The following is a 26,810-nucleotide window of genomic DNA, read 5'->3' on the forward strand; positions in this document are numbered from 1 at the left end:
CCTATTTTTAATTAATTCCAATTGCACATTGGAAAGTTCTTTTTGAATTTCTGTTTCGGGGGAAACCATATTAGACATTAGGAGGATTTTTGTATCCAAAAATATCTCAATTTTTAATCACCTCTCTCTAGATATTTTCTCTCTCTAGGTCAAAACAGGGTAAAATAGGATCTTTCTTTTATTTCAGAGAGGGGAATAATTTTAAGATCAGAAGGGAATGTTCTTACACCTGTACACCTCAAAAGCTGGATGGAGGAATCTTATAAAACCTCGAAGTATGAAAGTTTTTCTTGTTAAGCTTCTCTGCAACAATCTAGTTTATTCCATCATTTGACATCTTTTCTACAGCACAAATTTACCAAAAACAACACTCTTGTTTGACCTACACAAACTGCTGTATTCTTTGGAGTGGTACTATACTGCACCCAAACTATCACAGACCTCAGTTTTCATAAATACACCCAATGGTAACTTTGAGACCTCTTTGCAGTACATACAGTGTCTGCACAACCAATCGCCCTTCCTGCAGTTCCAAAAACAGAGTTCCGCAGAGAATCTAAACTTACTCGCAATGCCCGTAAACGCCCTGCGAACTAAAAAACGGAGGTCAAGATGCCTGTAAACGCCCTGCGAACTAAAAAACGGAGGTCAAGATGAGCCTGAAATGCGTTTTCGGCCCTGTAGCTGTCCTCCCACAAAAAAATCTCCTCAATCGGAGTTCATTTGTCGGTGCATCCTGAAGAGCTCCCAACAAGGGTGTAGTAGCCCAACACAAAAAAGGGGGAAGAGTAGATGAAAGCCCTTACTCTCGTTCCGCTTCCTATTTTTCTATTTCTTGTCGCTCAGCCCTTAGCATGAACCACGCTCTGATCCCATGAAAAGATGCAAGGGAGAAGAGAGATTGAGCTCTTGCAAGCACACACACACTCACACGAGCCCTAGAAGAGAACACACAAGGTGAGAGGCTGAAAAATCTTCTTCTTCTTCACACAACAAAAGAGGTCTACAAAGAAGATAAAGTGACAAACACACATAATAGAGTATATACAAGCGATGTTGAGATGTCAAGCTCAACATGAGCTGACACTCATGAGGCGCCTACATGACCGTTCGACATTTACATCACTGGTGCGCAAGTTTGGTAGCTGGCACACCGACATATCTTTGCCAGAGATTCTACAGCTGGACTACACTGACTAGTCCACTCTATTATGTGTGTTAGTCACTTTATCTTCTTTGTAGACCTATTTTGTTGTGTGAAGAAGAAGAAGAATTTTCAGCCTCTCACCTTGTGTGTTCTCTTCTAGGGTTTATGTGAGTGTGTGTGTGCTTACAAGAGCTCAAGCTCTCTCCTCCCCCCTGCATCTTTTCATGGTATCAGAGCCTGGTTCATGCTAAGCGCTGAGCGGCAAGCAAGAGAAGCATAGGAAGTGGTACAAGGGTAAGAGCTTCATCTACTCTTCCCCCTTTGTGTTGGCCACTACACCCTTGTCGGGAGCTCTTTGGGAGGCACCGGTAAACAAACTCCGATTGTGGAGTAGGGTGGTGGTGGCAGTCATGGAGCATTTGGAGTCCATAAGTTAGTGGTGCTCCTGCTATCCCAGGCTAGCAGATGCGGGTTGCCAAGTCCATGATCTGGCTAGCTATGGCATCCCAAGGAGAGTCATTATGCTATCTAAAAGCTAGCAAAAAATGTGGTAGATCAATAGGTGTGGAGAGGGTAGAGGAGTGGAGTGACAATGGGCAAGAAGGAATTAGAGTGGTGTGGGGTCATAGAGGAAGGAGAGGTGGTATGGAAGTGTTGAGTGGTAGAAGTTATGGATGTGTGCAATGGGGTTGGGGTGGTGGATATGCCCCGAGTGAAATCCACCCTAGGTTTGTACGTGGGTTGGTCATGCAAATGAAGAGAGTTAAATATCTAGGGTTAGGTGAGGTGAAGAAGAGGGAGCAGTGGTGTGTGTGGGAACAAGGTATGGAGGTCATATCGTTGGGTTTGGTGGATGATTTTTGCATGTGATCTAGGATCCAAGTAAGGAGTGGGCCTACATAGGTGGATTTGGTGGCGATGGCTTTGTAAAAGGAGTGAATGGAGGTAAGAGCTCATGATGGTGCCATAAGGGTATGGCATAGTACATAGTACACACTTAAGGCTCACTTCCCTCGCTCTATGTAACACAAGTCTAAGAATGTATATCCCCCTTCCCTTCCCTAGGATGAAACATCTGGTACAACAAGAAGAGGAGAGAGGGAAGATGGAGCTCTTCCCTCTCACTTCTTGCCACTTGGTGTGTACAACACACTTACTCCAACTTCCCTCTCACCTATTTCCACTTGGTGTACACAACTTGGTGTACACAACACACTTACTTCCGCTAGCTCATAGCCTACTTAACATGGTACATAGTACACATTTAAGGCTCACTTCCCTCCCTATATGTAACACAAGTTCAAGAATGTATATCCCACTTTCCTTCTCTCGGATGAAACATCTGGTTCAAGAACGTAAATCCCACTTTCCTTCTCTCGGATGAAACATCTGGTACAAGAATAAGAGGACATAGAGAAGGTAAATCGCATCCCTCCTCGTAAACAGATTCCTAACTTCCTAATTGTTTTATAAGAACCAAGAATTGGTTATGAGATGAGGTGCCTTGTTGTTAGGCTCACCGCTTGGGTTAGGCTCTATACTGTGACCTATCTTTGGCACATGGGCAGCCACTTACTTTGATTTGGTCCATAAAGAGAATGTGGGGGAGAGGGAGAGCTTGAGTTCCTTGTAATAAGAAAACATACTCACACAAGAAGAATGAGTAATACACAAGAGAGAGATGGATGGTTGATATTTCTTATATCTTCTTCTCTTCTCTACAACCATTAACATAAAGAGATAAGCGTGCATACTACAAGAGAAAGTACTCTCCTACTATAAGTTACAACGGTCAGTCCATACTGTGAACCCTACTATATGAGCTAGCATTATAACTATGCCATAACTCTAGTACTCCAAAGTGGCTATCACATAGCCTGTCATCCCACTGGCAGAATATCGACTATAATCTCACCAACCATGCCAGTGGCATAAGTATGGAAGCCATCACCCAAGGAGGCCATCAATCTCTGCAGCACTAGTTGATCTCGATACCTCAACACTCCCTCTCAAGCTCAACTTCGCACACTATACTCCAAGTAAGCTCCTAAACTTATCAAGCTTGCCTTCGTGAAGATGTCAGCCACCTATTCCTCTGCTAACATATACCAAATGTACATCACTTGCTAGAACCTTCTCTCTTACAAAGTGATAATGCACCTAAATGTGCTTCGTCCTAGCATGGTATACTGGGTTACAAGCCAACACTATGCTACTTATGTTGTCACAATAAATGATAATGGCCTCACCCTAGAGAGAGGGACTCGGGAGGGAGAGAGCTTAAAAGTTTGGAGCTTGAGAGAGGGAGACATTAGTATACACTCAATGCGCTTGCCTCTTAGCATGTATCTCACTTTGATGTATAATGCACATTTGTTAGGCCCCCATTATGAGGAGTAGCCATGGTGCATATGTCTTTAGTGGGAACCCCAGCTTAGATGCCGACCCCAACAACCCTACAAACATGCTTCTGCCATATGCTACACTTCTTAGGGCATGGAGAAGGCGCAAAGCTGACGCACTTTGTGCCATCATCACACCAATGTAAGTGATTCTATTGTCACTCTGATTCAACATACTACCAAGGCTACTACAGATGGATCATACTGAGAAATCAGTATGAGACTCGTAATCAGACTAGGATTTTGAACCTAGAGAATTAGCTTGCTATGCGAAAAAGTTTGCTGCAGGAGAAGCTACTGAAGCATTTATCTCGTGGATCAAAATCTGTGAGATCAAATGGCTGCTGTAGGGATTACACACACTAGTGAGGAGTTGGCCCGGAGGTGGCCCTGAGGTGCATCCAAATTCTTCCACAGAAGTATGATGGCTTGGCTACATCACTAAACACTTAGGTTAGAGTACCATCTTTTTATCATTTGAAGAATTTAGTGCTATGCTACTTGAGGAGGAGATGCGGTTGAAGACCCATGACGGTAGTGATGTTGCATTTTCGGCCAATGCTAAAGGCAAAGGCATGACATCTTTTGATGAGAAGAAGAAGAATCCAAAGAAGAAGAAGTTTCAAGGGAGCTATTATTACTGTGACAAGAAGGGTCACATTGTCAAAGACTATAGAAAGAAGCAGAGGCTAACAAGAAGAATGGCACCTTGAAGTCTTCATGAAAGGGAAAGGAGTCAGTCAATGTCGAGACACCAGGCTTGAACTTTGGGTCACCATTGAAGAGGTATATTTATCTGCTCAGGCTTCAGTTGATGATTCATGGATGTTGGATAGTGGAGCATCCCGACACATGAGACCAGTAAGAAGGGCTGGTATAGTTCCTGGAAGCCTCTACAAGAACCCATCAGTGTTGTTGTTGGGAATAATACTAAATGTCCAGCCGAAGGGTCTGGAACCATATCTTTTGTGGGGGCTACACATGAAGATAAGAAGCTGTCAAATGTCACGAAGCCAAATTACAAGCTAACTAAGCCAGGGATACATTGTATCCCCCAAGAAATGAACCAATAAGGGAAAGGGATTGGGCATACCTACTCCAATTCCAAAAGATTCGGAAGAGGGATCTCAAAGAAACACGATGTCAAGAATGTTTGAGGAGGTTACGTGGAAGCAAAACCAGAGGGCTGTCCTTCTCATACACATGAGCTTTCCACAAAAACAGAGAGCTGGTTATCATATACATGGGTTTTCCAAAGCCACAGGATGGTGATCCTCATATATATATGAGTTATTTCACAAAAAGAGAACAAAAACTGGCCAGCCGTCACTTACATGCATGGGCTGTCATCATGACAGAAAGCTGCATTCTTTATGCGTGGCACCTTCTCCTCATTCATACAGGTTGTGTTGCAGCTTCTCCTCCCCTCCTACACACAAACATAGAGAGTACTGTGCAGCTTCTCTTATATACATGTCTGCGCTTCTCCTTGAGAGCTCCTTCCCACAAAAAAACGAGCACTTCCTCTCACCCAAACTGGAGTGCCGTGGGCTGTCTGAGAGTACTTCTCTTCAAAAAAAACGAGCTCATCTCCTTTCTCTCTCAAACACAGAGAGCAGCTTCTTACACACAGGGAAAAAAACACGGGCTCTCACACACCTAGAAGACTGCGCCTTCTCACACAAAGGCTACGTTTCTCCTCTTACACACATGGGCTACGCAGGCTATCTGAGAGCATCAGAACAACGATCTCTCCCTATCACAAAACTGAAACTACAGCTCCCCCCTTACCTTTCATGCTTTCTCCCCCTCCTCTTATACACATGGGCTGCGCTGCCCGTTCAACCAAAAAAATATTATACTATTCGTAATACTCCAAGGTATGTCAGGTTGCCAGAGAGCTCACCCCCACCTCCACGCTGCGCTTCTTTGACAATCGAGGCTAGTTGAAGAATCTTTTGAAGCAATCCAAGGCCACCTTCTATTTTTAGCAAGCCTTGTATTAAATCCCAGGGTGACTCTTGCATTCAAGGAAGACTTTGCACCATTTTAATAACATCTTGTGGACCACATATACCTTTGTTTCCCATGAAATGCCAAGGACCGGTACTGTAGAGCAGACCTCCTCTAATGGGTCCCTGTCCAGCTTTAAAAAATAGTGCTCTGCATGCTCACATTATTTGTCAACAAACTTGTCCACATATGATAGTGCTAAAACCTACCTTGTGAAACTGATTCTCATTTCACACCCCTTTCATTTCCCATTTATCAAGGTAAACCAACAACTAACTGTACACATTGCATATTTTTGTTAGATCCGTTCACATGTGGCCTTGTACCCCCTTTAGCCCTTGGAGATGGACACCCTTTATTTGTAAATGCCATGCATGAGTGTGTACACATGCCAAGAAAATATTACCAAAAAATACCTAACAACATATAACATGATGACCAATAAAACATCCTTAGTCCCCTTAATATAGAGGCTACTATTAGTTTGACTGTGGCAAAAACGCTGTGCAACCAAGTATACATGTATCGTTTTGTACCACGCTCTAGGAGCCTACTTAAGACCATATAAAGCTTTCTTTAATCTACATACTTTTGATTTTAGACTTTTTTGAACAAAACCATGAGGTTGAGATATATAGACCTCCTCATGAAAATCTCCATTCAAGAAAGCAATTTTGATATCCAATTGACATACATTCCAACCTTGATGTATTACAAATGCAATAATAGTATGCATAGTAGTCATACGACATGTGGGTGGTGCAAAGGTTTCACCGTAGTCAATGCTTTTCTCTTGTGCATAACCCTTTGCAACAAGCCTAGCTTTGTATTGCTCAACACTACCATCCACTCTACGTTTGAGCTTATTTCGTACCAATGACCTTCTTGCCAAGAGGCAAGTCTAACAAATCCCATGTATCATGTTTTAGTATCGAATCATACTCAGATTGCATAGCACTCATCCAATTTTCAGATTCCTTTGCTTTATCAAAGGAGACAGGTTCATCTTCATCACATAAATTGGCACAATAAGAGCATAATTTAAATCAACACGAGATGCATGATGATGAGAACCTACACGTGTTCTACTAGGCAAAGGAGTGGCCAATTTACTATCACGTAGTGTTTGCACCAACATTTTTGGAATACTTTTTGACTCCACAATTTCCCTTCTTTCCTCATCAACTACATCATCCACATTTGCCTCATCAATAGGCTCATCTGTGGGCTAAAAAACATGCTGATTTGTAACCTGTGTGGGCTGATTTTTAACATTCTTTGAACTACCCAAATTCTCTATATCAATGTGTCCTGCATTGAACAATGGAAGGAGAGTGTTGAATATGTCCTGCGAACATACATTTTGCTATTTTTACATGAAAGCAAGGTCTGAATTGCATCTTCCACAAATACAACATCTCTACTCATCATAAGAACCTGCTTGGTAGCAGGATGATAGAGATGGTAATCCTTACTTTTCGAGCTGTATCCCATAAAAATACATTTAACAGCCTTATATATCAAGCTTGTTGTGCGAAGTTACTCAAGCACAAGTGCATAAGCAAGATAACCAAAAATGCGTAAGTGAACCATAGAGGACCTTCCATCATTCCAAGCTTAAAAAGGCATAATTGTATGCAAGGCCTTTATAAGACACCTATTCAAAACATATGTGGCACGCATGACTGCTTCTAGCCAGAAACCATGAGGTAGCTCCTGACTTTTGACCATACAACATGCCATCTCCATGAGAGACCTGTTTTTATGTTCAGCTGCACCGTTTTGTTGAGGTGTATAGGGAACAGTACATTGGTGTTTTAATGCATGAAACTCCTTAGACATATACTCCCCCACAATGAAAGCCCAATCATCATGTGCATGATTTGTAGATTCTTTGTTTTCTGCATCGGATGCTGATGCATCAACTACTACTATAGCCATACCCGAGTCTTTCTTTTTCTCCCTCTCTAGCCATTTTTTGCACTCATTAATGTTGTGACCAGGTTTCCTACAATAGTTGCATTTTTCCTTCTTCTTTGGCTTGTCGTCTTCCTTGTATGCACGCTTGCCCGATGACTCTGATTTTGGCTTGTAACTACCCTAACAAAAGGATTTACCTTTGCCTCTGTGTTGTCTGGCAACAAAATCCTGATCTCATGTATGCATGGCATATCTGTTTTGCCTAGGTTTCTCTTCTTGCAAGAGCACATAAACCAACTCCTCAAACTTCAAGGCATTTGGATTACCTTTCATCATGAGTCTGATGGTAGAAGCAAAACCTTGATACGAGTTCAACAACGTACTCAAGACAGTATGCACCAATGAATTATGAGGATATATTTCATCAATGCTGGCCAACTGCTCCTTGATTTTTGTAAGAAAACTGACCATGGAGTCTCCCTCATCCATATGCTCTGACTCTAATTGCTTGTGTGTATATAGGAAATACGTGCTTCATTACGTACTTGGTACTACAATGATGCAAGTACATCCCAAGCATTTTTAGCAATCCTACATGATCAAATGTGAGGAATGATACTCATCTTAATAGATTAAACAAGCAATGCATGTGCTTGCACATCTCTTCCATCCCACTTTGTTTGTTCCTGCTACGTAGGAGGTATGCTATGCTATGGTAATGCACACATGAAACTAAGTCTGTGTCTGTAGATGTGCCTGTTGCATTATGTTCATCAGAAGAACTAGGACATTTCTCAATGCTGTGAGACAACAACATTCCACAACCCTTTGGCTACCAATACATGCCACATCATATAGGACCATAACGGGTAGTTGGTCTCGTCAAGATTATCCTCAACGAATAACATCCGAAATACCCCACTGTCTGCCATTTCTGATAATACCTAAGCAAGTAATCATGCAACCTGCAAAGTACTAAGTGTTATTTGATTCAATCAAGGTACTAACAAGGTTGTTGACAATAGAGATCTGCAAGGTGTATAAAAGAAACGTATAATGAGTAGAAATTTTACTCGTAAGATGTAGAGATCGAGGTTTGTAGATGCTTTCTTATGTATCTCTACAGACTCATCAAGATACAGACTCATCTGTAGGTAAATATGACAAAACTACTCAAGAATCTGATGGAGAAAAGTGCAAACCTGATCCCCCAAGATGCCTGTAGAAAACCAAAAACCATGCGAGCAACCCCCAAAACGCACCCGAAACAAAAATATGGCCGTAAACTTTAAGTAATGCACACTTCGCAGTCCTCTTTCTTCTCCCAAAAGAGCTCCTTGATCCGATTCAAAAAAATAGGCAACTCGAGGTGAAGGGTAGGCAACAGCATAGGGGCGAGGATCGTACACTCTGATACCAAATGTTGGAAATAGGGTTGTAGGAATGCGTGTGTGCGCACGCACACACACACACACACACAGAGTGGGAAGCTCAAGGGAGCACACAATGAGATGATAGATAGATAATCAATGTGTGTTTTACAAAGAAGATAAGTATACCCCAAGATGGGTGTATACTAGCATAGGGGAAAAACCTTCTAAAGAGGGAAAAAGTATCCTGGGCTGGTCCTAGTGTGTTCACACACATCACTACCAAATATGGCTACACGTAGGCACCAATGAACTGTCAGAGTATACTTTGTTAACACTAGCTAAGTGCTCCTTAAAATCCTTGATTTTTGTAAGAAAATTGTCCATGGACTCTTCCTCATCCATATGCTCTGACTCTAATTTCTTGCATAGATAACCAATACGTGCTTCATTACATAGCTAGTACAATGATCCCAAGCATGTTTAGCAATGATGCATGATCGAATATGAGGAATGACACACTTCATGGTCGTCTTTCTTCTCCCAAAAGGGCTCCTTGATCCGATTCAAGAAGAGAGTCAACTCGGGGTGAAGTGTAGGCAGTAGCACTGGGGCAAGGAGCATATGCTTTGATACCCAATGTTAGAAATAGGGTTGCGAGAATGCGTGCACCCACACGCATGCACACACAAAGTGGAGAAGCTCAAGGGAGCACACAATGAGATGATTAAAGATAATGAATGTGTGTTGTATAAAGATGCTAAGTATACCACAAGATGGGTGTATACTAGCACGGGGGAAAAAACCTCCTAAAGAGGGAAAAAGTGACCCGACTAGTCCTAGTGTGTTCACAAACATCACTACAAAATATGGCTACACTATGGATGCCAAGCAGTAAAAGGCAATACTTTGCCCATGTGTAGTGGCTTTACCCATCCCTATTCCCATCAAAGAAGAGCTACCCATGGTGCCTTACCCCAAAGAGAGCCATGCACACACTTCCGTTGCACCTTTAAACAAGCCTAAAGCTCAAAAAGATCACCACCATGGATCCACACTTGTGTGCATCACACCGTAACACCAACTCACTATTTGGAACTAGAAAGATAAAGCTTATCAAGAGTGTGACATCAAGGATTTCGTTGTGGATGAGCAAGAGACTCTCCAACTTCGCACCGAAACCTTAAACGTAGCACTTACTATTAATTGTATATACACATATACCCGAGAATGATTAAAAACTTTAAACCAAAAACAAAGCTAAAATTGACCCAAAATTAAAAGCGTACACATGCACCTATGTGTACACATCATACACACACACACACCCATGCACCCCCCCCTCCTCCCTTTGAAATACAATCGTGCACATAGACTTTTTAAATTTCTTCCCCTTACACTTTTCATTCCAAGAAAATTTCCACACACACACATACCAAAAAAAACTTGAAAAAAAGGAAACAAAATTGCCACATCATCACATAGGCTTATGTGTGCCATGTCATAAAAATAGGTGCCACATCATCACATAAGATCACATGTGCGGCATCACATTAAAAAATATATGTGCAAAATTGTTAAAAAATCCTTTAAAAAAGTGCCACGTGGGGATGTAGGCTCACGTGTGCCACATCATCACAAAAAATCTTCCAAAATCCTTTATTATTATTTATTTATTGAGAGAGAGAGAGAGAGAGAGAGAGAGAGAGAGAGAGAGAGCATGAAAACCTCCTTGAGAAGAGAATCGAGAAAGGGGAGAAGAGCTAGTAACACAACCGAAGCCGACAAAAGCCCAAGACTCAACCAGGCTCCGCCTTATCAGCAAGCCTTGATACACATCAACACTCAATTCCCTATCTCAAACCATGTGTAAGATTCGAAGAAAGCAGACAAATAAGTGTCGAAGAAAGCAGTGTGTTGGACTTTTCACTAGAATAAGCCCCTACATGGGCCCACCTTTTGCCTAATGCTCATGCATGCTACCTGTAATTATATACATGGGCTCTGTATAAAATAGATGCATAGATATCACTATTCTTTGAACTTACATTAAGCCTCACAACCAATACAATATCCATCTCTAGGTACATCTCTGAATGGGGGACCATGTTCGGTGCAAGCCATCGCCTAGACCTTCCTCAAATTAGCAGAAACCTTCCATGGCTTGTTCTTTGGCCCCACCACCCATTGATCCAAATTTTCTCTATTCCCAGTGCTTCCTAACACCAAATTAGTGGAGTCACAGAGGCCACCCAGGTCCACAGCCATGAGCAAAGTCCATTGCCATGCCTTAAACTCGCCTTAAATAATGTAATAATCCTGACTCCCCAAGAAAAGGCATGCCAAGTAAATGTCAAAGAAGTAGCATAGAGAGTCAAAGAATGCATATGAGTTAGAGAAGTCTTCATGTTTATTGGAGAAGTCCACACACATGGCACACCTTCCATTGCACGTCACCTGCATATTTCACAATACGGGCATCATCACCATGTTTTCACTTCTCACATCTCATGGCACACGCCCCACAAACACATGCACCTACCACTAACCTCATTAATGCCCCCATCCCTATAGGCACATCTCTCGATGGGGGGGAGACCTGGCGGCCCCATGGTATAACCCATCACTTGGAGAACAATTAGCCTTGCAAGGTACCTCCAAAGAGCTTCAATGCATGTAACTTCTTCTTCGATTCTCATTCATCACCAACATAACCTCGCCCTAGCCCGTGACGTTTTTGCTACAAAGAAACCTCATCTCTTAGCATTACGTTGTGATATCATGACATACTCTTCATGTTGTGCTATGAAGATCTAGACTGCAAGCTCCCCATGTCAATCATTCCATGGTGGTCTTGGGACTTATTCCACCAACGTGGGATGTGGACCGCTTCTACCAACTACTTAATGTTAAAGGATCCATGCCACTTCCACAATCAATGGAGGCTTGGCATGAAGACCCTCTACATTGCTTATCACTCGACATGCTACCACTAGGGCTCCCTAAAGCTTCTCACCACTTTCCCTTACATCTAGCTGTGGGAGTGGTCCCGAATCCTACCACTTAACCTCAACTGCTGCCAACTTCATGGTGTATCCTAGACTATCCACACCTTTGAAGTCCACTAATAACTTTAACATTGACTTGGGTGATGCAAGGATGCGGTCTCACCATTAAGAAGGGGGGTATATGTTAACCGCTCTGTAGGTTAACATATTTTCACCCACCTGACCTATCTTGTAAGGAGCTTTGCCATCTTACTTGCTCTCTAATAGGCACTTATCTTTTGTCACATGTCGTTAGAAGTCAATATTAGGTAATTTGGGAAAAATCCTCACATTTTGGGAATGAGTTACTCCATATAGTTTTGGACATATCTTAAACATACTAACTCCAAATTTGTCGGAGATCATAGATTTAGATTCTACTCTTCAAGATCTTTCCGATGATATGTCACATGAGGGGGTTTTGACAAACTTTTGGACAAGTTCACCATGCTCCCATTTTTCAAATGGGAATGGGATTTTTCCCAAATTATCTAATATGGTGTTTTAGAACATATAAAGTAGCCTCACCTTATGCTTAATGTCAAATAGGAAAAGTATGAGGGATTCATGTGCATACTTACTTAAGACTAGTAATAGAGGCCAAACCATTTTTAAGTTTGGAAAACTAGTCACTTGTAAATAGGTCAATACACAATCATTCCCTTGCAAAAGAATACTTGTGAACTCTTCTCTTCTCTACTCTTGCTTGCTTGTATGCTATTGAATCTTACATGTTTGATGGATGCTTGCTGGATAGGAGGTTATAGGTTGTCTTCTTGTATTAGCTTCCTCTTCATCTTCTGCCTTTTATGAGAGAGAATATAGTAAAGATGGATCTCATCTAGGCATAGAGAGTTTCCGGTGTGATAATGGAGTGAGGACGCACGACAACTAGTGCACCCACATAGGGAAGTTGCATTTGTGGCTCTAAGGCAAGACCCAACGTCACATGCTTTGGCAAGGCTAAGGTGAGCTCTTGGCGTGAATAGAGCTTATACTTAGTACTATTTCCAATGGAGGGGAGCTGAGAAGAATCTTGTGAATTATTATCTTATGTGAAAGATACTTAAGATGATACTTAAGATTTAGGAGCCCAATATCCTTGCAAAAGAATAAGGCATTCCAATAATACAAGAATACGATTCCATATCCTTTAAAAAACCACAATTGGCATCTTGCTTTCTTAAACAAAAGGTGATAAACTCCAAATGGATTTATAAAACAAAATACAAATTTGATAATACTTTGGAGAAGTACAAGGCATATTTGATTGCTAAAGGTTTGCATAAGTTCATTTCCTAAGTAGTAATACTTATTAAGATGATTCATAATGTTTCACTTGTTGAGGCATTATAGGACATAAGCATCAATTCGAGAGAATCTCTCTACTAGCTAACACCAATAATAATGTCATTAGGATGCTCTTAAGCTTGGAAAAACCAAGGTTAAACTATGGATCTTCTTAATTAAAAAGCTATAAATATTAGTCATACATTAGATGTGGCTTTGACTAAATGTATAAGGTGATGTTGTCAAAATTCAGATATCTGAGGTAGCAAATATCCTTAAATTCATGGATTTGGCTATCTTGCATGAAACCTACTCCTCTAAGGAGGGGATTTAGAGGCCTTCAATCTTTAGATCACAAGTTAATAGCGGGTGGGACAAAATATCAGGATTGGGAGGTGTGATCAAGCAAAGTTATAATGTCATGTTCAAGGGAAGCTAGGATATTGTGTAGAATTGAAAGGTGGACACATCTTTCGTTTTTTGAAAGGTGGATGCAAAGGTGGACACATCTTTTTTCTTTTAAAGGTACATGCATATTATTGTGTAGGATTAAAAGGTAAATGTATCTTGTGAAGGAGTGTAACTTATTTGTAACACACTAACTTCAAAGAAACAGTGTCGCATTCTTAGTTTTTAACAAATGAGAACCATAAGTTCTTAGATGCTTGACATACTTTAGACAATAAACACTTTAATGCTTTCTTTTTCTTCAAGAAATGATCATGGTTATGATATAGCAAGTTATGGTACATATTGATACACCTCATTATGAAAAAGTATTGCAATAGTGTGATTAGAGTATACAATCTTATTTTACTTTTGTGACAATATTGTCACTTCACCAATGCAGTTACAACATTACCATAGTCAAAGCTTTAAAAAAAACATAATGGTTAGAGTAGACTTTCACACATTTAATGCGTTTTGTGCTTTAGGCCATTTATTTAGACATTAATATGAATACACGAAACTAAAGGGTTTTTTAATCACAAAGTTTTTAACATGTTTGATGAGGCAAGATAAAATTGTATTGAATACATAACACTAGTTGACAACAAGAGGAGAATAATAAGTTTTATAACGTTTGATACCTTGTGTTGGAGGCATTGATATAAGGAAGGGTAGTGGGTAATAGTGGGGTCAACTTGGAGGGGTGATCAAGCAAGGTTGCATAGTCATGCTCAAGATGAGTTGGGAAAAACGTGGAAGGATGTGCATGCATTGTTCTTAAAAAGAATAAAGGATAACATCCAAACGTCTTCTAAACCATGATTGATGTGAAGCACCAACGCATATCCATTTTTTTTTTTGCACTAGGCTGGTATGTTCCATGCCTCTATGTGTTATAGTTGAAGATTGTTAGTTGGCATTATTATTGGGAAGATATGAATAGAGGAGCTTTTGAACAATTTAAATAAACTTTTGTATATAAAGTTTAAAAGTGAAAGATACAAATTTCAAGGGGGATGAAGATGAGGAGTTGAGGACCCTCTAGAGAGAACATCATAAACTACTTGTAAAGGTATTATGTGGGATTAAAAATTTTGACTTCATGTTTTTGTAATCATTGTTTTAATATTCATCTTTATTTTATTTTAACCTTCAACTTTGCTCGAGTCAACTTTGACTCTACCTCTAGATTTATCTTCATCTTCACTGTCATCGTTACCTCTTTTTTTAATTAAAAACTTAGATCTTCATAACAGTATCGCTCACACAAAGAAATTAAGGTTGTACTCAAATTTGGGGGAATAGTTGTGCTGGACTAATGCCCCTCACATGAGGGGCCTTCACTTAAGAATGTTGATCTTCAACTTGGCCATCTTTTCCATTATCAATCCTCATGTTTTCTTAAATCAAACCTTCATCTATAGGGGCATGTAACCAGTTAGAGTTCGACCCATCAGAGCCCCATCTTGAGGCCTCAATATTACCCATCAGAGCCCCATCTTGAGGCCTCAATATTACCTACCATGATGGACGCTGTCAACATGTTCACTTTGGGTGGAGAGGTTAACGTTTGAGAACAACAAGGATGCAATGTGCATGCATCGATGATATTCATCACATTTTTGACATTGAACTACAAGAGACGAATGGCACTTAAGACATTGATGGGGGATGGCAAGCCTAAAGATGGGTGAGTAGGAATGCACATCTAGCAACTCATCTTCACCTGTTCTTTGCAAAGCTACTTAGAGGGAGGGGTAAGTTGTAATTCAAAACATGATTAGGGACCCATTTTATGAGTAACGACCCTCCATAACCCCCAAGTAGCATCTCATAGAGGCATCATATATAGTAAAAAGGCAACTTTTCTTCACCCTCGGCCTTGAGATCCATTTGGAATTTTAAATATATTGTTGTTTTGTTGCTTTGTTGTTGCCTAAGAGAATCTTTTGCACATCTCTGCACCGTGTGGCAGTGTGGGTGATCTCCTGTCTTGCTTTCTAGGCTCTCTCTGCGAGACGGCACATGCATGTTGAGGCTGAAAAGCGAAAAAAATCTCAAGTTCACAGTGCACCCAATTTAAAAAATGAAGGTTACAAGTGGGCGCATCGAATGAATGCAGAATTGACGTTGCTGATCAGCCGGATCTATTACATCAAGCGCTAGTTTCTGCACAGTTGCGCTTTCATCAGAAGCTCACACACAGGAGGCGGCCATCTCTTTCTCTGCAACAGGAGCTTTCATTCTTCTGAACAGGTGTGTAAAATTGGCTGTGTGTGTGTGTTAGCGCGCGCGCGCCCCTTCCCACCTTTAAAAAACACACTCATACACCCCTCCCTGCCTTCCTTCCTCCCTCCCTCTTCTCTTCCTTTCCCTTAACGTCAAAGAGGTATGGTGCCCATTGACATACTACCCCCGGCGCACCATGCCCTTTGCTTTTGAAGTATTCTATCCAAGTTGAGCACCAGACATGAAGGGCTTTGCAATTCTTTGCTTCCCACATTTAGATCTGTTTTTGAGCCATGATGCATCTGGTTATTCAATTGTATGCATCTACATCAAATCTCAGCTTTGCATGATACCTACAAATCTCAGTTAGGCATGACACCTACTCCTCTAGCGAATCTCAGATAATGATTTTTGATATGGCATTGTGTTGTTCTAACAAGTTCAAGTTGTTTTGTTGCTTTTCCAGCACCGTTTCCTTGGCAAAGTTTCCTGTACGGCTGAATGGGTGACACATTGCCCACCATTGATGATCAGACCGAATCTTTACCAACTGCAAGGACTCTAAATTTCTTTGAAGAAAACGTGGTTCCTGTGCCAACATTAGAGCCAGATGTTCTTGTTTCTCAAGATAGTGATGGCGGCTCAGGAAGCACAATCCAGGAACATGAGCTCAACGGCATCCAGAGGGAGGATGACTCACATACTGATGCCGACATTAAAGAGCTGGATCGCGCCAGTGACGAAGATACTAGTAAGAAAGAACTGCAACTGAAGGATGATTCGATTCTCCTAGAGGCCCCGCAAGAGTTTGAGTCCGTGTCTTCGATGAAGGTGGAAGAAACATCTGTGCTGTTTGAAGAGATCTCAAATGAAAAAGCGACCAAGAACCATGGAGGATTGCATGCTCCACAAAGAAAGGGGGTGCCAGTTACTGTGAGTTTGTTTTAAACAGCTCTCTCTTAGCACTATGTTCATTTCCTGACCATTTTGTTTTGTGTGTGTGTGTGTGTGTGTGATGGTGGTGTTGTGTTGTGGGCTGTCGGCGGGGGAAAGGGGGGGGGGGGGGGGTGTGTGCGGGGGAGGGGAAACACAATTTGCTTTACAGATAAGAATTTAGGCTTGGAATATCACGCAATTATCAGAGATTTTGGGAGAGGCTTTACCTATGTTTCTTGCAGATTTGGTTGCATAAACTGCCAAAAATGTTGTGCAGCATATTTTACTTTTCTTTATTAGGTCAGTCTCATGATATACTGGCCCTTTTCTGTGCATACTTTTCAACTCACACTGTTGTAGCCTCTTTCCCTCACCAGTATGAGGGCTCGTAATTTGGGCTTTGTGATCTCACTTATCTAGCCCGTATCCCATAGTCATATCCACATGTCTCTGCTAAATCTGTGGGAGGAATTAGGGGTCATGCATGTGGCACATTGGCCTGACCAATCAGGGCAGCAGGTGGTCTTGGCTAGCTGCCACTAGTTTGGCTAACCCCCACTTGTGTGATCCGACAAAGAATCATGACTCAATTTTTTTAAAGTCGTTTAGAAAATTTGTTTTCTGCCACAGGAACTTTTCAGGGCCAATCAAAAGCTGGATGTCAAGGCACAGAGATGTGAAGATATAGGCACTAAGAGAACTGTGCTTTCCAGTTCTCAAGCATCTAAAGCTCACCTACCTTCTTCTTCTTCTTCTTCCCTTTTAAAAGATTCTTCCAAACTTACCAGCAGAGCCAAAGATAATGGACTTTCAAGAAAGAAAGAAAGCCGTGCAGATGGCATTGCTCCACCACCATCATCAAATCATGTCTTGCGCAAGTCTCTTAACAGTAACTCCCGTTCTAACTTCACAGTTCCACAACCTTTTGCACTTGCCACTGATAAACGGGCATCTATTGGAGGCCGGGCAATCATTGGTGAGGTGCCTTTCCAGTCACAGTCTCATCGTGTCACTGGCACATTGGAAAACTCAGCTTTGAAGGAAGCTCAGGTGCTTGCACTATATTTGATTTTGTCTTCAAAGCTTAGGTGCTTGTACTATTTTTGATTTCCTGATTTCGTATTTTGAGCATGAGCAAGAGAGGTGGAGTTTAAACAGTCAGTTTTCTGGCTACAATAAAATGTTGATGCATGCAACAGGTCTCCAAAAAGATGGGGTCATTGCCGATGATTAAGCCTTTGCAAGAGGAGAGTATAAAGTAAGCTTGTAGTATCTCTGTATATTCTGGGCTGTACCGTGTTTCTTTGAATGTGTGTTGCTGTGGAAAAATGGTTTTGGACTGTTGTACGGTTCATCCGCATATTCAGAAGTAGTTGCATTTGTATTCCAATCAATGCATCATATGATAGGCATGCATATGAGGAGTTTCTTACATCTTTAACTATGTCAAGCTTAAGATCCTTGTGTTAATGTGGAATTCACAACTATGTAAATTAACGGAGAGAGAGAGAGAGAGAGAGAGATTATATCAATGTCTGCATGATGTGATGTGATGCCGACCAAACTTTCTAAGCAGGTTTAGATGTTAGTAGCGGGTAGGCGAGCCGCACCCTCGCAGAATAGCTGCTCAGTTCTTTTGGAATCTCCAGGTATCAGCATATGTCCTAACAAGTTCCAGTTATGTTCACTTTTGGTTTTCCAAGGTTCCGTATCTTGTGGCTAGTGATTCCTTCGTTTCCAACACAAACTGAGACTGGTCGTGGGTTTGTGCATGGGAACCCTCAATTCAGCAGGCGAAATTCCTATTGCTGGTTGAGTTAAGAGTACACAGAGTCTTATTCTTACCCAATACTCATAGTGAAAATGCTGGAGACATCTTGCCATCTTGTGCACGAGAAACAGGTGGGCATGAGGCTCCGCTCAAGAAAGTCATAGGCTCATCCCAAGACCGAGACCAGCCTCCATACCTGTGTCGCAACATCAGTGAGCCACTACCAAGTTCCAACCATGCATGACCACTCCCCATCCATGGCTCTTGCAAAGGGCTCTTGTCATGAATCCCTATACACATGGGCCAGCTTCCCCAATAATTTTTGAAATATTTTAAGTTGCTGTAGGAACGGCCACATGTTGATCATGCTTGCCTAGTGTGTTGCTCTGCCCATGCAATCCCTTCCATATGGCCTGAGTCTTGAGATGATAGTTTTGCTCATGTGGATTATTTTTTGGGACTTGAATTCAACTTGGATGTTAATGCTTATAACACTTCTTTGGAAAGAGTGCTAGACAAGTGAGTGCTGTGGTTTTCTTCAGGCCTGTGGAGGATCCCAATCTTACAATTCATATCCCGACAGAGATGAAAGCTGATGAAGATGACACAGAGTCTGTTTCTTCAGTGTATCCTTTTACTAGAGAAGTGGGTTATGACCCCCGCAGCTGTATTCCTAATCTATCCACTAGTAGACTTTTTTTTTTGGGATAAACAGTCTAGCATGACGTGTTTTGTAAGAGGTTGCCTTAACTTTCATCAGAGGATCTGAGGCTCTCAGGGCGAAGGCTTCTGTTGCTATAAATGCGAACAGTTTCAGCTTCAAATGTGATGAACGTGCAGAGAAGCGGAAACAGGTAGACCTGGCTAATTTTTTTTAACGATAAGTAGAATCTATAACTCTCTATTTGAGCTGCAACAACTCATAGCAGTGTAGGTTTCCTTATCTTCTTTTAGTGGCTTGGATTGGGAGATGGAGTAGGGAATGGTTGTGTGGAACGCATGTGTTAAAATAATGCATCTTCAATATGCTGTCGTGGAGGTCCTGTCGGCCTGTTTCTACAGCCGACCTGGTTCATACACAAGTATATAAGAGTTGCTCTCTTTTATTCATTGTATCATCCAATAGTGCCCTATTTGCTGGCTCTTGTACTCTGTAACCTCAAGCTAATAAAGGTCTTGTTCTTGCTTGCAATCTTTCTCTCTCATGTTTATTTGCTTCTGCTTGTGCACACTCTTTCATGGTATCATACGCTTAGGCTCAGGCTGTTGCACAAATCTGCTCTCTGCTTCTCTCCTCCTTCAACTATGCCTTGCGTTTTTTGCTTCCCTAGATTCTCCAGGCTGTAGATACTTCAACAGTGGCTGGGTTTTCGTCCTTAGCTGCGTTTTTTGATCTACAAGCCCTCCTACTGCTGTCGGCCAGCCCCCAGGCTGCGTTTTCTTCTACAGAGGCAAGTGGAGGAGTTCTAGCTGCAAATTCAGTAAGGGCATCAATTTTTTGGAAGGTTCTTGAAGGATATTTTTTGCCAGACAAGTGGCACATCAGCTCTTCTCCCTCCAAGATCCCCTCCCCCTTCCGGTAGGACGTTCCTAGTGGTGTGTTTTGGGTTTCTTTTGCTGCTGTCCAGCCTGCATCTTTATTAGAAGGGGCTACTAGTCCCTAGTTGGATCCTGTGCAAAACTGAGAGAGCACGTGGATTGCTTAGCTACAGAGGTTGTTTGAGACATAGCTTCTTTCAGGCAGATATGGGTCCCCCCTGCACAAACAAGGAGGACAAGCTCAGTGGTTCAAACTATGATCATTGGAAGCTACAGATGAAGGTTTGGTTCACACACAAGGGACTCTGGGAGATTGTTCAGGGCCACAAATGAAAGCCCGAACTAGCTCTAGGAAGTGGACTTAGGACCAGGAGGATGCCTTTCTCGCAGAAATTTCAGCTTGGGAGAATCAAGACTCAAAAGCTCACTCTGCACTTGTACGAGCCATCTCACTAGAGGTCTCCCCCGCCGTGCAAACATTGGATTGTGCTGCTTCTGTTTGGAGAAAGCTAACAGATCTATATGCACGGGACTCTACAATGCGGTATGTCAACCTATTGGGTCAGCTCTTTTCTCTGAAGTTTACAGTAGGGACTTCCATGCAGTCGTTTGTGATGAAGGTTAAGGTAATCCATGACCAATTATTGGCAATGGGTATTGCCCTGACCTCTTCTCAGTTAGCTGCTCTCCTCCTCATCAGGCTTCTTGCAGATTATGACATGGTTTCCCGATCTTTGTGGGTTCAGGAGGATGCCTTTCTCGCAGAAATTTCAGCTTGGGAGAACCAAGACTCAAAAGCTCACTCTGCACTTGTACGAGCCATCTCACTAGAGGTCTCCCCCGCCGTGCAAACATTGGATTGTGCTGCTTCTGTTTGGAGAAAGCTAACAGATCTATATGCACGGGACTCTACAATGCGGTATGTCAACCTATTGGGTCAGCTCTTTTCTCTGAAGTTTACAGCAAGGACTTCCATGCAGTCGTTTGTGATGAAGGTTAAGGTAATCCATGACCAATTATTGGCAATGGGTATTGCCCTGACCTCTTCTCAGTTAGCTGCTCTCCTCCTCATCAGGCTTCTTGCAGATTATGACATGGTTTCCCGATCTTTGTGGGTTCAGATCACAACACGTTCCCTCGAGTTTGATGATGTGTGTACTCTCCTCTTGGAAGAGGAATCCATCCTAGTTTCACAAGGGAAGTTGAAAGTTTCATCGTCTATTGGACTTGATTAGGCACTCGTGACGGTGCAGAAGAAAGTTCGGAGTCGGTGTTACAAGTGTGGGAAGAAAGGCCACTTGTCAAAGGATTGTCAATCAAAGGACAAAGGCAAAGCTAAGGACAAGGGCAAGTCTTCAAAGAAGGGCAAAGACAAGTCACAGAACACTGACACAGACTCGTCTAGTGATAACCCCAGCTCTCCCAAGGCCTTACAGACTGGAGAGAACATGACTGGTGTCGTGCTCTGATCCTAAGGGCGTCCCCCCGCGTGCTGTCTTCTAGAAACGGCTTGTGGGCGGGAGAAAGCTCTCTTATATTAAATCTGGAGCATGGGACCCGTGTGTCGGAGTTCCAAGTATAAAGACAGACAAGTTCACTTGATGGTCTGATCCTAAGGGCGTCCCCCCGCGTGCTGTCTTCTAGAAACGGCTTGTGGGCGGGAGAGGGGGCTTTCAAAAGCTCTCTTATATTAAATCTGGAGCATGGGACCCGTGTGTCGGAGTTCCAAGTATAAAGACAGACAAGTTCACTTGATGGTCTGGATGAGTTCCAGGATCAACCAAGTTTTCTTCATGGTTCGGATGAGTTCCAGAACTATTGGTTAGCAGAGACTATGGACAGGAATGGTTGTGTGGAACGCATGTGTTAAAATAATGCATCTTCAATATGCTGTCGTGGAGGTCCTGTCGGCCTGTTTCTACAGCCGACCTGGTTCATACACAAGTATATAAGAGTTGCTCTCTTTTATTCATTGTATCATCCAATAGTGCCCTATTTGCTGGCTCTTGTACTCTGTAACCTCGAGCTAATAAAGGTCTTGTTCTTGCTTGCAATCTTTCTCTCTCATGTTTATTTGCTTCCGCTTGTGCACACTCTTTCAGCATGATGGGCGGTCAGCATTATAGCTGGGAGCACATCATGCAGAATGGGTTCCATTCCGTCATGGTTGTGAGGAGGGGCCACATTGTTGAAATGCCGGGTTATGAATAGATTTGGGGTGTGTCCTTTGGAGTTCATTATCTTGCTGTTGTTTAGGTTAAGCTCCTAGTGTGATTAGAAGCCATACCTTCCCCATGTTTCGTAACACACATCAGCCAGTTTGGAAATGTACAACAGTCCTCTGATCAACACGTCAGCCAGGTCCAGAATGAAATGTTGGGTACAACATCCTCTGTTTGACATGTGAGCTCTTGCAGAAGATCTGGAGTGTCATAGCTAGAATAGCGCGAACGACCAATGACAATGATGTATAGGTTTCATGTCTTCAAGCTGCCTGATGTTTTTCTGTCTGATCTAGTTCTACACAAAATTAGTGGAAATACATACTGCCAAGGAGAAGGAAAAGAGTCAGATTCAAGCAAAGTCGAAGGTATGTCCTGAATATGGCACTTGTTTGAAGGATTAAAAATCATTTTTTGCCCCTTAAATTCCTATGGCTTTGATCGATGCACCTGTTTAGTTCTGATAACTCTTTACAATGTTTTTTAGGAAGAAATGGAAGCTGAAATCAAACAGCTAAGGAAAAGCTTGACATTTAAAGCCACGCCCATGCCGACATTCTATCGTGAGGGTGCACCGCCAAAGACTGAACTGAAGAAGGCAAGCTTTTTCCTGGAAAGGGTCTATTCTTCATGCTGACAAGGCAGTGATTGTTTGGCCCAGAAATGGCCACATTTTGGGTAACAGATGTTCATAAGGTATAGTGTTGTCGTGATGCAGATCCCCACTACCCGAGCCAAGTCACCAAAGCTGGGTAGACGAAGTAGTTCCATGGGTTCAAATGGTGAAGGTTTGAGTGATGACAACTTGCCAAGGTCTGAAGATGAAAGCAATGAGAAGGCTTCAGACCAAAATGCAAAGAAAGCTTTGAGAAGATCTTTGTCTAGACTGACATCCGAGAAGGTACTGAAGGGTAAATTCCCTGAAAGAAATGAAGTATCAAGTGGAGCAACACCATCTGATCTAGTAGAGGCTTCTGCTGATGGCATAAATGTGGTGGAGACTTTTGAAGAAGTGAGTATGGCACCTGCACATTTGAGTGACGAAGAGGGTGTTACTGAGCAAACCTATGACAATGTACATTAGGTAGATGGCCGCCCAGAGTGTGTGAGCATTATTGTGGAGAGCGAGGATGTAAGTTCTGGTCAAAAACTTGCTGCTCCAGTGTCGGAGTATATGGTAGGATTTGATGATATCAAGGATGACAGCCTAGGCAGTGGTAAAGATGTGGAGGTGAATGAATCTAGTAGGCCAAAATCTGAGCTTGCTGATGGGACGAAATCAAGGAGTGGGAAATCTGAGCAGCAAGCAGTGAAAGAGGAGATGCATGATGCTAATGGAACTAAAAGTGTAAAAAAAGAACAACTAAAAGCTTCAACACCATCATTTTGGCGCTCAGAAAGGGGAACCAATAAATGAAGCAAACCTCAAAGAGTGATCTAGTCATGACTACAGTGGTGGCCACCAAGGTAGCAGTGCAGTAGTGAAATTGAATCAAGTCAAATCATCTCTCTTCAATGTTCAAAGCTCCATCTTCCTGCACACATATTATCTCTGGAGTGTTTATTTTTTCTTACCCACACGACGCAAAGTGCAGCCATTATGGATTTTTTTTTGGGAGGGAGGGGGAGTTGGGGACTAGTATCTTTAGCACTGAGCTTCTTGAGAGGTGTAATTGCCAGTTGTGGCTTGGGTTGCAGTGTAAGGATGCTTATATTAGTTTTGCCTTGTGCATTGTCAGGAGAATAAAAAGGTTTGGATACCGGGCATGTTTGCTACCTGCCATCCCATGTACAGAAGATGGTTTATTTTTTCATTGCTTATTATTGTATCTCTTTAAAGAGAAATAGGTTTGTGCTAAAACGTTAGCATGGCAAGGCCATGTGATTCATCCTTTACTAGCAACACAATACAATGGAAACCTCTTATTTTCTTTTGAAAATCATTGCTCTATACATGTGATTATTACTAAGAGTTTGTTCCTCATGAAAAATAAATCATTGATAATCCTTGGGGTGGATTAATGTTTCTAGTTTTCAACGACTATGGCATTTGTATTGTTTCCTATTTATCATGAGTTATTACCTCCCATTATCTTGAAATGCATGTTGAAAGGCAAATGAAGTGTGTATTTCCTAATAGTAACAAGCAAAAGTACTTTTGCACTACACTGGTGAATTTTCTTGCCTTTTTTTTGGAGGACAAAACCTTGTCTCTTGTATCCTTGTGCCATTTTCCCTATGTACAATAAGAGGGTAGTGCTTTTAAACCAAATTTGGAAACGATGATGGAAAAGAAAATGACTTGGTAACGACCATGTACATGAAACACATGTATGATATTGGTGAAATAGGTGTAATGACCTCTCTCTCTCTCTCTCTCTTCGGTTCCCTTGCATCCTTGTGTGTGATTGTTGTGGACCCCCTCTCTCTCTCTCTCTCTCTCTCTCTCATATATATATATATAGACAGAGAGAGAGAGAGGCACACGCATGCATAACAAGCATGAGCACAGAGCATAGAAAGCATCAAAAATCTCAAGTACTCAGAAGAAGAAGCTGATTGAGTAGTGTGCTCTCTTTTAAGCACCCCCCCCCCTCGTCCTTTCGTTTTCTACAACCCCCCCCCCCCCCCCCCTTGCGGTACTCTGTGCCCCCCCCCCCCCTAGCCCCTCTCTCGCCCCTACACTCGCCCCCTTACCCCTCTCCCGCCTCTTGCGCTTGCCCCCTTCTCTGTGCTGTTGTGCCTCCCCCTGCCTAGCCCCGTTGCACCCCCCCTCCCCTGCCTTCTCTCCCCCCCCCCTTCTTCTTGGTTCCCCACTCCCCTCCTCGTGTTGCTTGCTTTCCTCTCCCTTTTCCCATAGGAAGTTTCTTCAGGTTCTTTGGGGTGTTTTTCTCGGCAAGCCTTGGCCTTTTTTGGTCTTATCCCTCAGGACTCCATGGTAGCCACTTTGTCAACCCCCATCGAGGCTGCCATTGCTTGCTTATCTTTTTCCGAAGCGGACCTTCAGATCCTTGCCCACAATTGTTGTAGCATTAGAGGCCTCCACCCTAGTTTGCAAAATTGTTGGTAGCCGCTCCACACGAGGACAACTTAGAGATCTTTTCTGGGTGAGCCTCATTGGCGTGCATGCAAAGATCACAGACATTCACCCTCTGGGGCATGGCTACTACCAGGTGGAGTTTGACTTGCAAAAGGTGTCAGATTGAGTCATGCAGTTGAGTTCCCTTGCATTGCGTACGGCACTGCTTGACTTTGTAACAAAGCTTGAGCTTTTTTACGTGTCTGACTAGCATGTATGCGTATCAGCATATCATCTGTTAGAGGTTCTTCATTGCGCTTCAAGCGGCTACCATTGATGAAGTTAGTCATTGGCTCTCCGTCCAAGGTTTCCAACCTTACTGCACCACTCGCACTACGTTCGTTGATCAAAATGGACCAAGTCCTCGCATTTTCAGCTTGCGTTTTTGTTTCTTCAATGTGTAAAGCAACACTAGATCACCTCTCCTAAAGCGACCTTTCTTCACATGCGTATCATGCCAACGCTTTTGGCGTCATTTTTCAGCATACATGCCAACGACTGCCAATAGCCTGTCTTTATCTAGCCTCTCCAATTCATCGATCCGTGTAGAGAATTCATGATCCGTCCACTCAAGTTGTTTTGCAACTCGAAGTGTAGGTACAATAAATTCTATCGGAAGGATAGCGTCCAATCCAAAAACTAGATTGAAAGGTGTCGTGCCTATGGACGTTTTGTAAGCAATTCGGTAAGCCCATAGAACTGAGTGAAGTTTCTATTCCCAATTTGTTCTATGTCCCTCAACAATCTTTGTAAGCGCAGTGCAAAGAGTCTTGTTTGTGCTCTCAGCTTGACCATTTGCTTGCGGGTGATAAGGCGCTGACCTCTTATGGATGACCATAAAGTCTTCCAAAAGAAAGGTAATGACTTCATTGATAAAATGCACACCTTGGTCACTCACAATCTCAATAGGTAAACCATAACGTGTAAACACATGTTCGTATAAAAACTTTGCAGTGGTCCTAGCATCGTTTTTTACTGTGGCTTTTGCTTCTACCCACTTTGTAAGATAATCTGTGGCTACAATGATGTACTCAGCATGTGTATGGCATGCTGGTGGTTTAATCGGTCCCACAAAATCAATTCCTCATTTGGCAAAAGCTCTAACCCCCATAATTGGTCTCAATGGCATGTCCTCATACTTGGTAGGAGGTTTGGCTCTTTGACATTGATCACATCGTTTGACATACTCTGTTGCATCATGAAAAAGCGTAGGCCACCATAGTCCTGACCATAGTATAAGTTTGGCAGTTGTTTCTCCACAGAAATGTCCACCCCCAACTCCTGAATGTGCATGAGTCAATACGCTAAGGTAGTCACTCTCACAAACACAAGTCCGTAGGTTTCCATCTTTGCCCCTTTTGTACAACTGGCCTTCAATAATCTGAAAACTCGCTG

The 26,810-nt window shown here is 42.4% G+C and overlaps 1 protein-coding gene across 3 annotated transcripts; it reads left to right on the plus strand.

Annotated features, from left to right (window-relative positions):
- The first annotated feature begins 15,512 nt into the window (after positions 1-15,512).
- On the plus strand, positions 15,513-24,276 carry LOC147639364 (uncharacterized). 3 transcript variants are annotated; one of them, XM_086790560.1, is made up of 9 exons: positions 15,513-15,895; positions 16,335-16,801; positions 17,435-17,854; positions 18,004-18,062; positions 19,118-19,201; positions 19,336-19,429; positions 22,633-22,704; positions 22,824-22,934; positions 23,055-24,276. In XM_086790560.1, the coding sequence occupies exons 2-9, from the start codon at positions 16,370-16,372 to the stop codon at positions 23,418-23,420; spliced, it is 1,638 nt and encodes a 545-aa protein (XP_086646686.1). In that variant the 5' UTR covers positions 15,513-15,895; positions 16,335-16,369; the 3' UTR covers positions 23,421-24,276. The 3 variants fall into 3 exon arrangements, with proteins under 3 accessions (XP_086646686.1, XP_086646700.1, XP_086646693.1); XM_086790574.1 differs by having other exon boundaries at positions 15,535-15,895; positions 19,354-19,429; XM_086790567.1 differs by lacking the exon at positions 15,513-15,895 and adding an exon at positions 15,909-16,238.
- The last annotated feature ends 2,534 nt before the right edge of the window (positions 24,277-26,810 follow it).

Source organism: Cibotium barometz, chromosome 4 (assembly GCF_041138505.1).
Source record: "Cibotium barometz isolate CiBa-2024 chromosome 4, ASM4113850v1, whole genome shotgun sequence".
NCBI classification, from domain to species: Eukaryota; Viridiplantae; Streptophyta; class Polypodiopsida; order Cyatheales; family Cibotiaceae; genus Cibotium; species Cibotium barometz.